The following is a 13054-nucleotide window of genomic DNA, read 5'->3' as shown; positions in this document are numbered from 1 at the left end:
CCGCTCTGGACCTGGGTGGGATCATACTCCGCAGGGCTGTCTGAGATGAAATGAGATGACAAGGGCAGAGCCGGGGCCCCCGCAGGGGTGGTGCACAGTCGTCAGTATTATCACGAGGAGCCGACCCGGACGCCCAGGCCAAGCAGCACCAGAGGCCGACCACAAATGCAGACCTGCTTCGGGGCGGAGGAGCTGCTGCTCTCAGATGCCAAGCTTCGGATGCACCGGGCTTGGTCCTTGGACCTCTTCTCCGGCCACCCTTCCCTTCCGGAACCTTCTATTGGCTCATGGCTTTAAAGCACCATGTGCTCTTGCCCTCGGATCTCCAGCCCAGCCTCGCCCATGAACTCCACTCCTCCCGTTAAAATGCAAACTCCACGATGAAAGATGGTTTTGTTTGCGTCCTCACCTTCAGCACCTAGAACAGCACCTGGCTCAGGTAGGGGCTCAGGAAATACTGAGTAAACACAGGAAGGCAATCCCGTGACCTGAAAAACTCCTTCCGAACCAAGAGTAAGAACAGTCAAACATCTGGTGGTATTGAATTGGCTGTATCTGTTTTCCTCCACTAGGGAATAGTGGGAGATTTTTTTTTTTAATCCTCACTCCGGGATATATATATATATATATATATATATATACACACACACACATATATATATATATATATATATATATATATATATATATACTTTTAATATATATTTTTATTGATTTCAGAGAAGAAGGGAGAAGGAGAGAGAGATAGAAACATCAATGATGAGAGAGAATCATTGATGGACTGCCTCCTGCACGCCCCCCACTGGGGATCAAGCTCACAACCCAGGCATGTGCCTTCGTCTTCAATCGAACCTGGGTCCCTTCAGTCCGCAGGCTGACGTCCTATCCACTGAGCCAAGCCAGCTAGGGCTCCAGGATATTTTTTCCGTTGATTTTTTTTTAGAGAAAGTGGAAGAGAGGAAGGAAGGAGTAGGAGAAGAGAGAGGAGAGGGGCGGGGGGAGAAGCATTGCTATGAGAGAGACATCAATTAGTTGCCTCCCACATGCACCCTGGGCCGGGGATCAATACTGCAACCCAGGTATGTGCCCTTGATCAGGAATTAAACCCGTGACACTTTGGTTCTTGGGCCGACACTCTAAGGACTGAGCAACAGCGGCCAGAGCAGAATGGAAGTTTTATTGAGCATCGGTGACTTTTCCGGCTCCTTCACTGCGCCCCAGGCACTGAGTTCTGGGTGCCTTATCTCTGTGCAGGGCGGGGCTCAGAAGCCAGGGCTCTGGGCTGGAATCTTGCCTCTGGCACTTCCCCGCCCTGTGACCTTATCTGTGCCTCAGTTTCCTCCTCTGCAAAACCAGTGATAGCCATGCTGCTCACAGGTCCTTAAGCTGGGACTTGAAATGGGCCAGGGGCTGAGAAATTGAATTACGTGCCATGTTAGTGGGAACCCCCGAGCGTACCTGCACATTTTGGTGGTAGAATTGAAAAGCTTCACTTTGTAGCCGCTGTTGGAGATGAGCAGGAAGAGTTCCTTGGTGAGTGGTGGGTACCAGATCATACAGGTGGGGTAGTTGCCCTGGTCAGTTTGGTGAATGTCCAGCACTTCCAGGTGGTTTTTGTAGCTCTGGAGAAGATTATACTCGATCTGCAGAGGAGCCCAGACGGACAAACATGAAGACTGAGCTGGATGAAGTCAGCCCAAAGTCCTATTCTAAGAGAAGACTGGACTAGACCCTTAACCTAAAAAGCTACCATGAGGGAGTATTCATCACGAGCAACATGAGGAGTAAGCGCTCTGAAACATGATGCCATTTAATGCTCACCACTCCCCGGCCAAGTAGTACTGCTGTGCCCATTTTACGGATGAGAAAACCCATGTTCAGAGAGGGTCAGGGGCTTGCCCAAGGTCGCACAGTTAAGAAGTGGTAGGGTGAGGATTCAGATTTAGGTCCAACTGACTCCAAAACCTGAACTCGTACAGTTATGTTATACTGCTTCCTTTCCCATTATTTTGGGGGTAGGACCTCATTCATACCTAAGTCTCAGCACTTGATAGTCATAAATTAGCGGCCTGCTGAATTTCACCCACAGGTAGGTTTGGTGGCCAAACCAGGATGGAAGGATGGATGAATAGATGGACGGGTGGATGAATGGATGGGTGGATGGGTGAATGGATAGAATAAAGGAAGGGGAGGGAAATTAAGATGATGGACAGATACACAGACTGATTGATTTCGAATGCACAGACTGATTGATTTCGAATGCTTTGGGCTGGATCATGTAACGTTACATTGGACGCTGTCCCTACCTTTCCCTCTTACCTCACATTCTCTGTTAGTTGTCACATTTAGGTAACAGCCTGCCCCCACCCCCTGGACACGGAGAAGTGTCAGTGAGTGTCGGCTTTCCAAATTACACTGAGAGGCGAGGCCGGCTAGGTTTTCCACGCTGTGGGAACACCACCTCCCTGCCGCCCGCCGCGCTGCTTCCCAGAAGCCTCCTCACTCAGGACACAAGTCGGAGCCGTGTTAAGACCAAGTGCCAACTCGGAGAGGTTTACACTACTTCTCGGTGCATTCATTGTTTCCAACAGACACACACACGTGGGCCCAGGTCTGAGCCGGACACCAGGGATGGACACCGGTGGCCCGGTGAACGAAAACGAGCCAGCTCACCAGGAGCCTGTCTCTCCCGAGGCTCAGCAGTCGGGGCTCATTGCTATCCAGATGAACCCCGAACAGGAGACTTCGGATGCTCTGGCGATGAGAACGCAGTCTTGCCAGGTATTCCCAGACCCTCTGACTATTTCTGACCTTGACTATGTAAACGGCCACAGTAAAATTTGCATCCTGAATAAGAGCAAAAGAACACAAGTTATTCCTTTTTACAGTTTTTAACTTAAAAATCATCCTTATTTCCCTGGCTGGGTAGCTCAGTTGGTTAGAGTGTCGTCCCAATATGCCACGGTTATGGGTTCGATCTCGGTCAGGGCACATACAAGAAGCAACCAACGAATGCATAAACAAGTGGAACAACAAATCGATGTTTCTCTCTCTCTCTCTCTCTCAAAAGCAATTTAAAAAGTCATCATTATGTTTTTTGTACCAATTTCGCTGTTAGAATATTTTGTGTGAAAATAAATATTTGTCTATTGGAGCAAGTGGTAAAATGATGCCCATTTTACAGATGAGAAAATTAAGGTTGAAAGCAGATAACTCACAAAGGCAGTGGGGGAGCAGGTGTGTCTCTGACACCACCTCGCCCCCACCTCATCCTCTGTGGAAGCCTTGACTCCTTTAGCCTTTGTCTCCCCATCTCTACATACAGCTACACAAATGAAAAGGGAGACTTTTTTTTCTAAAAAGTATGATGGCTGAGCCCTGGCCCATGTGGCTCAGTGGGTAGAGTTTCAGACCTTGAACCAAAGGGTGGTGGGTTCGATTCCTAGTCAAGGGCATGTACCTGGGTTGCAGGCTCAATCCCTAGCCCTGGTCGGGGGTGCATTTGGGAGGCAACCCATCGATGTGTCTCTTTCACATTGATGTTTCTCTCTTTCTCTCCCTCTCCTTCCCTCCCTTCTACTCTCTCTAAAAAATCAATGGAGCCAAAACCAGTTTGGCTCAGTGGATAGAGCGTCGGTCTGCGGACTGAAAGGTCCCAGGTTCGATTCTGGTCAATGGCACGTGCCTTGGTTGCGGGCGCATCCCCAGTGGGGGGCGTGCAGGAGGCAGCTGATCGATGTTTCTCTCTCATCGATGTTTCTAACTCTCTATCTCTCTCCTTCCTCTCTGTAAAAAATCAATAAAATATATTTTTTAAAAAATAAAATAAAAAATCAATGGAAAAAATATCCTTGGGTGAGAATTAACAAAACAAAAAAAAAATGACTTTATTATTCTCCTAAAAATTGACACATGCTCACTATAAAAAAAATTTTTTTTAAAGTATCATGGCTGAGAGTGACTCGGTCAGAGAGTGGGTGAGAGTGGCCTGAAGGGACACTCAGTGGGTGTGTGGCGGGAGGCGAGAGGGGTGGCTCTGGCCTTGGGCAGCGCTGTGATCGGACCGGAAGGCAGGTCAGGCCGAGGCCGGAGGCGATGGGGACGCACCGGAAGGGATGGACGGCGGTTTTGTGGAGTGAAGACGGTTGCTTTGTCTCTTCCCACGAACATCCCGGCGGGATGAGAACGGTGCCGACTGAGAGAACCGGCAGGAAGGGAGAGGGCAGGGATAGAGGAAGTCTTCACTGGGCTGAGGACCCCTGTTCACAGCAGGGAGGACAGAGTCCAAAGCTCGGGGGGGAAGACTTGGCTTTGAGATGAAGGAGAATGTCATCTTGTCACAACAATGAAAGGGACAGATGAAAGGATGGGTGCAGAGGAGGGGCCCCCAAAACTAGCAAACCACAGTGAGCTGTCAGGGTGTCAGGGTCCAAGCTTGGAAGTTCTGAGGCCCTGGCTTATTTCCAGGCAAAAGTCCCCTCACCCCACCCCGTTCTCTTTTGATAACAGCTTTATCGAGCTATAATTCACATACAATGCAACTCATTTAAAGTGTACGGTTCAATGGGTTTTAGTATATTCCGAGCTGTACATCCATCATCAAAATTTCAGAGCGTTTTCAGCACCCCCAAAAGAACCCCTGTATCCTTTAGCAGTTATTCTCCATCCCTCCCAATCCCCCTATTTTTTAATGTTTTTCAATTTATTTCAGAGAAGAAGTGGGGGAAGAGAGAGAGAAACATCAATGATGAGAGAGAATTTTCAAATGGCTGCCTCCTGCATGCTCCCCACTGGGGACTGAGCCCTAAACCCAGGCATGTGCCCTGACCAGGAATCAAACCCTGACCTCCTGGTTCATGGGTCAATGCTCAACCACTGAGCTACACCAGCCAGGCCCCTCTCTCTTTAAAAAAAATTTTTTTTTTTAGAGAGAGAGAAAGGGGGGAGGAGAGAGAGAGGAAGAGAGAGAGAGAGACTGATTTGTTCTCCCACTTATTTATGCATTTACGGGTTGATTCTTGTTCGTGCCCTGACCAGAGATCAAACCCACAATCTCTGTGAATCAGGGTGACACTCTAACCAACTGAGCTACCTGGGGCCAGTGCCTCCTTTGGTTTTCAATAAGGTTGCTGAGCCACACAGAACAGTTCTCGGCGAAAACACTCACCGCGGTTGCCATGTACCGGGAGTTATGGGAGAAGCTTATGTGAGTCACGCTGGTCCTGGAATATTTGAAGGGCTCCGGGATTCCATTTTCCAAGGACATTGCATCCAGAATGTAAACTGTCCCCTCTGTGAAGCCAGCTCCAAGAAGGTCTCCTGAAATCACAAAAGCCAGAGAACGGCGGTCGAAAAGGGCTTCTTGCCTGGCTGGTGTGGCTCAATGGTTGAGCGTCGACCTATGAACCAGGAGGTCACAGTTCGATTCCAGGACAGGGCACGTGCCCAGAGATTGCAGGCTTGATCCCCAGTGTGGGGCGTGCAGGAGGCAACCGGTCAATGATTCTCTCTCATCATTGATGTTTCTCTCTCTCTTCTCTCTCTCTCTCTCTCTCCCTCTCCCTTCCTCTCTGAAATCAATAAAAAATTTAAATTTTTTAAGAAACACAGACTCTGTGCCAGGCCTTGTCTGTGATAGACAAGGTCCCTCGTAGGAGAAAATAAAACCCTGAAAAGCATGACAGCCTGGGATGAACGCTCAGAGACCCCCAAGCACAGAGGGAGAAAGTGTCTCGTCTGGCCAGGCGGAGGGAGTCGGGTCAAGGCGAACTTCCAGCAGCTGTAACAGCCAAGGCCGCAGCCATTTGTGTCTGCTTCGCTCTGGAACCTAAGAGACTGATACAATGAAAATACCTTCGGGGTTGTAGGTCAGACTCTGGATTCCAAGCCCCTTCTCGAAGACTCTGCTGAAAAGGTATCTTTTCTTCCTATAATCCCACACTTTGATCATCCCACAGAAACTCCCGATGGTGATGAGGGGCTGATAGGGGTGGCAGGCGATAGCACAAATGGCTTCCTTGGGCTCTATGAGTAACTTCTCCAGTTTGGTCTCATCTGCCTTTAAGTGGTACACGATCGCATCAGATGTTCCGATGATAAAATTCCTGTTTGCCAAGCAGAGACCGAACAGCATCAGCGTTTGCAGGGAGCGGGTGCGCCAGCCACGCTGCTTCTAATTGCCCATGAAACGCCTCTGTCGTCTGTAATTTAGTGACATTATTAACCCAACGCCTCCAAAAATATACCACACACCCCCAACAGCCTCCATTTGCAAGTGAAAAAGCCCACATTTCTCCATGGAAATTGAGTCATTAGGCATGCAGATGGACAGTCGGTTGTACAATTAGCTAATCTGCACATGCAAATATTCATTTGTGTATGCAAATATGGAGCTGGGCGCACACATACAGCCGCGCCTGCAGATACCGCCAGGGTAATTGAGCAGGCTCACAGATAATTCCGTCTTGAAATGTTATGGCTATTAATTATCAAAGGCCTTTAACTGCGCCGCGAGGACAAACTCGGCTTCCAGAAGAGACCAGCCTGCAAGCAAAGGACTCCAGGCGGAGCAGAGACCAGAGCTCAGGGATAAGCCCTTTCAGCTTCCAGTCACGGAAGATTCTTCATATGAAATTCATGTTTCATTTTTAAAAACGAATAGAGCCCTAACCGGTGTGGCTCAGTGGATAGAGCGTCGGCCTGTGGACTGAAGGGTCCCAGGTTCGATTCCGGTCAAGGGCATGTACCTTGGTTGCGGGCACATCCCCGGTAGGGGGTGTGCAGGAGGCAGCTGATCGATGTTTCTCACTCATCCATGTTTCTAACACTCTATCCCTCTCCCTTCCTCTCTGTAAAAAATCAATGAAATACATATTTTTTTAAAAATGAGTAGGGATTATAATCAGCCAGAGAAACCCATCTACCAGCCAGGTCCAGGACGGACCAGGACGTCCGGTTCCCTCACTTCCCATCCCAGGAACGAGGTGGACACTCCAGGCCAATCCTTTCTGGCCATTCAAACGACTAGATTCATGAACAACGTACCTGACGACAAAAAGGTCACCTTTTAAAGTGCAGTCTGAAGGGTAGTTTGATTTCTCGGTGGGAGGCGTTGCCGGGGTCTTCGAAAAGGACAGCGTTCTTATGGAGCTCAGTTTGAAGTTGCTGAACCAGTAAATGATGGACAGGGTGCAATCGTAGAACTTAATGTTACCCTTAACGTCACCTGTGACAATATAGCTGCAATGGAGAATAACATCAGTTTGTTAAAGAATAGTAATAAGTATCACCTATATTTTTAAACATTTTTTCAAATTAAAAAAAAATTTGTTGTTGGTTGGAGAGAGAGGAAAGGGCAGGAGGGAGAGAGAGAAATGCTGCTTTGTTGTTTCACTTATTTATGCATTTGTTGGTTACTTCCTGCATGTCCCCTGACTGGGGATTGAACCTGCAACCTTGGCATATCAGAATGATGCTCCAGCCAACTGAGCTACCCAGCCAGAGCCTCAGTACCATGTACTGAGCACTTAATTGTATGTCAGGTTCCTTCTGGGCATTGTAAAAACTTCCCTTAATGCTCTGCCCTGTGAGGCTGGTTTTGCTCTTATCCCCTTTACAGCTAGGGAACTGAGGCTCAGAGAAGTTAAGAAACCTGCTCAAGGCCTGGGGTTGCCAGATTTAGCAAATAAAAATGCAGGAGCCCAGTTAAATGTGAATTTCAGACAAACAATGAGTAATTTTTGACTTTAAGTTCGTCCCCCATATTGTATGGGACATACTTATGCCTGACAACCCTTTCAGGCTCACGGGGTGAGACCATGCAGGGGCCCAGGTGTGTCCAACACAAAGTCTCTGCTCTCTGCTCCATGATCCCCTGCTCTCCAAGACCTGCCACCGTGACTTATATTCTCCGCCTTGCGACTGCAGATGACAACAGAGTCTATCTACCAGCCTTCCCAAATCTCACAAGCTGCAAATGGGATACCAGCCACTTTATAAGAAGGCACTGCTGCCCGGCCAGTGTGGCTCAGTGGTGGATCGTCGACCCAGGTACCAAGAGGTCACTGTTTCGATTCCCGGTCAGGGCACATGGCTGGGTTTCGGGCTCCATTCCCAGTAGGGGGCGTGCAGGAGGCAGCCGATCAATGATGTTTCTCTCTCTCTATCCCTCTCCTTTCCTCTATCTAAAATACAATTAAAACATATTTTTTAAAAACAAGAAAGCACTGCTCTTAGAGGGATTGTAAAACCCTGTCCAGTCACCACAGCCAAAGGCAAAGATGCTTTTATTTCCAGTCCTCAGATCCATCCCAAATGGGCTTTCTAAATACATATATATATATATATATATATATATATATATAAATTCATTTCAGAGAAGAAGGGAGAGGGAGAGAGAGAAACAGATAGAAACATCAATGATGAGAGAGAATCATTGATTGGCTGCCTCCTGCACACCCCCTACTGGGGATCGAGCCTGCAATCCAGGTATGTGTCCTTGACTGGAATCAAACCTGGGACCCTTCAGTCTGCAGGCCGATGCTCCATCCATTGAGCCAAACCAGCAAGGGCAAGGACTTGCTTTTTTTAAGCCTTTCACATAATTCTAATCACGGGGGAAGCAGAGGGGGGGGGGCGTGTTTCCTCTTACATACCCAAAGTGATTGAGGTTTCCGATTAATAAGCAAGGCAGGTGGGCTGTGTAATTGGCGAAAACGTCTTTCACTGCCCTCTGCTGGACAGAAACGGCAAAACAGGCCACGCGTTTTCAGAGAGCTTTCCTGGCTGGGTTTCATTTAACATGGGGGGAAGCGAGGCCTGGTCTTTCCTGGGCCCTAACCCCCGACTAATTCAAGGTTGATGGCATCGTGAACTGCAATTCTACTACTGATCTCTTCGCACCGCTGAGTGAGGATGACAATTTGCGTTTCTCTGTAAACCTGCACCAGGGCCTCACTGTCTGCTGTACAAAAGAAAGAAAAGGGCCCTGGCCGGTTTGGCCCAGTGAATCTCTGATCAAGGGCAGGTAACTGGGTTGCAGGATCGATCCTCAGTGCTGGTTGGGGCGTGTGCAGAAGGCAAGCAATCTATGTGTCTCTCTCACATCGATGTTTCTCTCTCTGTGTGTGTCTCTCCCCCTCCCTTCCATGCTCTAAAAATCAATGGAAAGAATATACTCCGGTGAGGATTAAAAAAAAAAAAAAGGAAAGGGAAGGGAAGGCAAAGCAGCTTTCAGAAAGCCGGTGGCACGGGGACTCCGACCATACGGGCAGGGTCCTGGTCTTTAGGGAATTTTCTCCATCCTTTTGGGAACTTCTCTATCACACTAATGAGGACTATTTGGCTTAGAGCTCCCCTGTGCCAGACAGTGAGCTAAGAGTTTTACATGCCTAGTCTCCCTAAATCCTCACGAAATCACTCGGAGTTGGATACTATTGCTGTGTCCATCTTACAGATGGAAAAATGGAAGCTTGACAAAGTTCAGTTCTTTGCCCACTCAGCAAGATAGGGATGTATCTGGAATGGGAACCCCTCTCTCTCTGAGGCGAAGGCTTTTTAAAATATATATATTTTTGTTGATTTCAGAGAGGACGGGAGAGGGAGAGATAGAAACATCAATGATGACAGGGAATCATTGATTGGCTGCCTCCTGCACACCTCCTACTGGGGATCAAGCCTGCAACCCAGGCATGTGCCCTTGACCGGAATCAAACCTGGGACCCTTCAGTCCCCAGGCCAACACTCTATCCACTGAGCCCAACTAATTTCCCTGGATATATTCTATGCATATACAAAATACAGGTATACATTCAAAGGGGTTTTTAACACCTTTATAGGCCCTGGCCAGGTAGCTCTGTTGGTTAGAGCATCAATCCGATATGCCAAGATTGTGGGTTCAATCCCCAGTCAGGGCACGTATAAGAATCAACCAATGAATGCATGAATAAGTGGAATAACAAATCAATGTTTCTCTCTCTCCCTCCCTTCCTCTCTCTCTAAAAAATCAATAAATAAAATTTTATAAAAGACTTTGAAGGTCTTTTTAAGAAATGAAATCTATATATATAAAAGGCTAAGTGACCGGCCAACCAGCCAACCGGCCAACTGGCCAGTAGGTACGATGCACACTGACCACCAAGGTGCAGATGCTCAATGCAGGAGCTGCCGAGTGACAGCAACTTTGCAGAGTGCCCTCTCGCACTCTGGGACCCCTCGGGGGATGTTGAACTGCCGGTTTCAGCCCAATCCCTGCAGGCCAAGCTGAGGGACCCCACCTGCCGGAAGGACCCCACTCACTCCACAGACGCCCTTTGAGCCCCAGCGCCACCCCAGGTATGGCCAGTCGGGGAGGAGGGACTCGGGAGGTTGGCTCCAGGGTGTGTCCAGCCCATCTCACCCAGTCTCACCCCGCCGGCCACCTTCTGATTGATTTCCTTTCAATGTGCACGAATCCGTGCACTGGGCCTCTAGTATTTCTATAACCATCTACAGCTACTTTTTAGTTCCGTTAATTACCTGTCAACTGTAGTAAGCACAGTGATACCCTCTTTCTGCAAATGAACCAGTTTACAAGGCTTCATGTAGGGAAGGGCCGGAGAGGCGGAGGCAGATGGCGGCGGGCGGTACACATCCCAGACCACCAGCTTCCCTTCCAGGGTCGCCGAGAGGACTTGTGTCAGATTCAGGTGAAAGATGGACTGGCTGAACTTCCCCACGTGCTTGTTGAATGTCTGCATTTCAAAAGGCAGATTATGAGTTATCGTTGGTGACACGTATAAAACAAACTGTTTACCAACACACGGCGTTTTATAATACCGCCCTGAAATATAGTAGAAAAAGATACAAAAGTTAAAAAAGCACAAATCAATCCCTTAAAAAAAAAAAAAGGCTCCCCTGTGGATGGCCCTGGTCCAGGCAGCTCGGAAGCTCACGTGCTAAGATTGAGTGAAGGGTTGTGTACTCTGTCCATTAAACTGTTTGCTTAAAGCAAATGCCAGAGTGGCCCACCGCTGCTCCCACCTGTCCCACTTTTCCCGCTGAGGTTGCAGAGACGGATAAAGAAACCAAGGTCTGCCGTGGGCAGAAGCCCGCCCCAGCCGTGAGAGACCACAAACAATCCTCCCAGCCTCCCTGTGATCATCAATTCTTTCCTCATCAGTGGAAGTGAAGCACTGTACACGGAAGTGTCCCTCAGGCTCCCTGTGAAGTTTGTGCTGCGTGAAATAAGGCACGAGGTGGCCGTAGACGACGTCTTAGAGGGGAAGTATAGAGAGAACCCAAGCAGTGAGCGAAGCCCCTCCGTGATGGATCAGCAAATGAAATCAAAGAAAGAAACCTGCAGTCTGTCTGTCATACGACGCAGCACGTCTGCTGCCCAATTGTCTAAGATCCTAAGGTTTACCTCGTCTGGCCTGAACACAACAGGATCGGTAAAACAAAACAAAACAAAAAAACTGGTTAAGCCAGGCTTTTTCCAAGAGCAGCCCCGTTTCAATACGAAGCATTTTTATTATTTCAAACTGCAGAGACTCCGTGGAACAGAGCTGCCACGAATAACTGGAACTGACTGCATTTGTTTGTTGATAATTTGATCTACGAAAAACAAGAGTTTGCAGACAGAATCATCTCTCCCATGTCCGTCTCCGTCGTCTTCTTTCCTCGTGGCATGCCCTCTTAAAAATGGAATTTCTGTGAGTCACACCAGGAGTGAAGACGGGAAGCAGAAAAAACGATCCTGTGGTTCTCGCTGAGCGCAGACCACGTGGCTCTCAGGTCAGGAAATGCGCAGGAGACAGGACTCAGTTCCGCCTCACAGACCATTGCTTCGGGTGACCAGGCAAGGACAGTGCTTCCTCCAAGGCCTGGCTCTCCGCTCTTCTACTGGCTCTTACAAACCTAAATGCCCAATGTCTTTTTTTTAAATATGCTTTTATAGATTTCAGAGAGAGGAAGGGAGAGGGGGAGAGAGAGAAACATCGGTGATGAGAGAGAATCATCGATCAGCTGCCTCCTGCATGCCCCACACTGGGGATCAAGCCCACAACCTGGGCATGTGCCCTTGACCAGGAATAGAACTGTGACCTCCTGGTTCATAGGTCGATGCTTGACCACTGAGCCACACCGGCCAGGCTCAATATCTTTACTACTCTGAACACTGAGCAGCTAGCTACTCTACGTTCAACTACTCTGCTTACGTGACTCCATCTTAACTTCCTTCCTTTGTCATATATGCACACATAGCTTACTGAAGCCATCACTTTCTGGGGGGGGATATTTTCTCATGGGAGTAAACTTCCTTTTCTATAACATTTTATTTTTAACAGCACATCCGTTATTTTCAACTGACAAATTCAATATGGTAAAGGACCCAACTAAAAGTATTTTTATATATTATTTCCCTATGTTAAGATATGCACAGAGCAGCCCAAAATGACTAATCTCACACATACATGTTTATTCTCCACAAAATCGGATGTATAAAAAAGCGATGGGGAAAAAATAAATATAAGTAAATAAAAAAGCGACGGACATACTCACTTTATCTGTTAAAAGTGGGGCACTGTGAATAAGCATCTCTCTCTCTTCATACTGGTAAGCACAGAAAAAAACAAACCATCACTACTAAAACAAAGACCTGGTTTCCCAAAGAAGAACTAGCTACGTAACAACAAAATCGAAACGCACGCGTCTCAACAGGCTCAGAGTTCGCAGCTTCTCCAGGTAAGAGAACCTGCTGCCTCCGGGGACAGCCAGAAACATTCAGCCAGAAGAGCAAATACAATGTGAACAATTGCCACAAGTGACTGTGACTGGAAATGGTGGTCGGTGCGAGTGGATTCTACAAGTATGAGGCTTTCAAGCTTTCATCAACACCTGAAGTAAGGCTTATCGCTGAAAAGCAGCCAAGCAATGTGTTTTTGTTATGTATTGACATCTTTTATTGGGGTAAAATGGACATAACATAAAACTAGCCATCGACCATTTTGAAGTGTACAATTCAGTGATATAAGTATGTTAACAATGCTGTGTAACCATCATTCCTCCCCCCAAAGGG

At 47.9% G+C, this 13054-nt stretch overlaps 1 protein-coding gene across 1 annotated transcript in view; it reads right to left on the bottom strand.

Moving 5' to 3' along the window:
• CFAP251 (cilia and flagella associated protein 251) overlaps positions 1–13054 on the bottom strand; it is a 48656-nt gene that overhangs the window by 21387 nt on the left and 14215 nt on the right. Inside the window, exons 9-15 of the mRNA XM_054712716.1 lie at positions 12538–12588; positions 10516–10730; positions 7045–7239; positions 5854–6104; positions 5168–5319; positions 2674–2847; positions 1459–1643 (exon numbers count right to left, since the gene is read on the bottom strand). Coding sequence (XP_054568691.1) covers positions 1459–1643; positions 2674–2847; positions 5168–5319; positions 5854–6104; positions 7045–7239; positions 10516–10730; positions 12538–12588 — 1223 coding nt within the window. The remainder of the gene's footprint in view (positions 1–1458; positions 1644–2673; positions 2848–5167; positions 5320–5853; positions 6105–7044; positions 7240–10515; positions 10731–12537; positions 12589–13054) is intronic.

Source organism: Eptesicus fuscus, chromosome 23, assembly GCF_027574615.1.
Source record: "Eptesicus fuscus isolate TK198812 chromosome 23, DD_ASM_mEF_20220401, whole genome shotgun sequence".
Lineage (NCBI taxonomy): Eukaryota > Metazoa > Chordata > Mammalia > Chiroptera > Vespertilionidae > Eptesicus > Eptesicus fuscus.
Note: the sequence above shows the minus strand (reverse complement) of the source record. Positions and strands in the feature narration are given on the sequence as shown.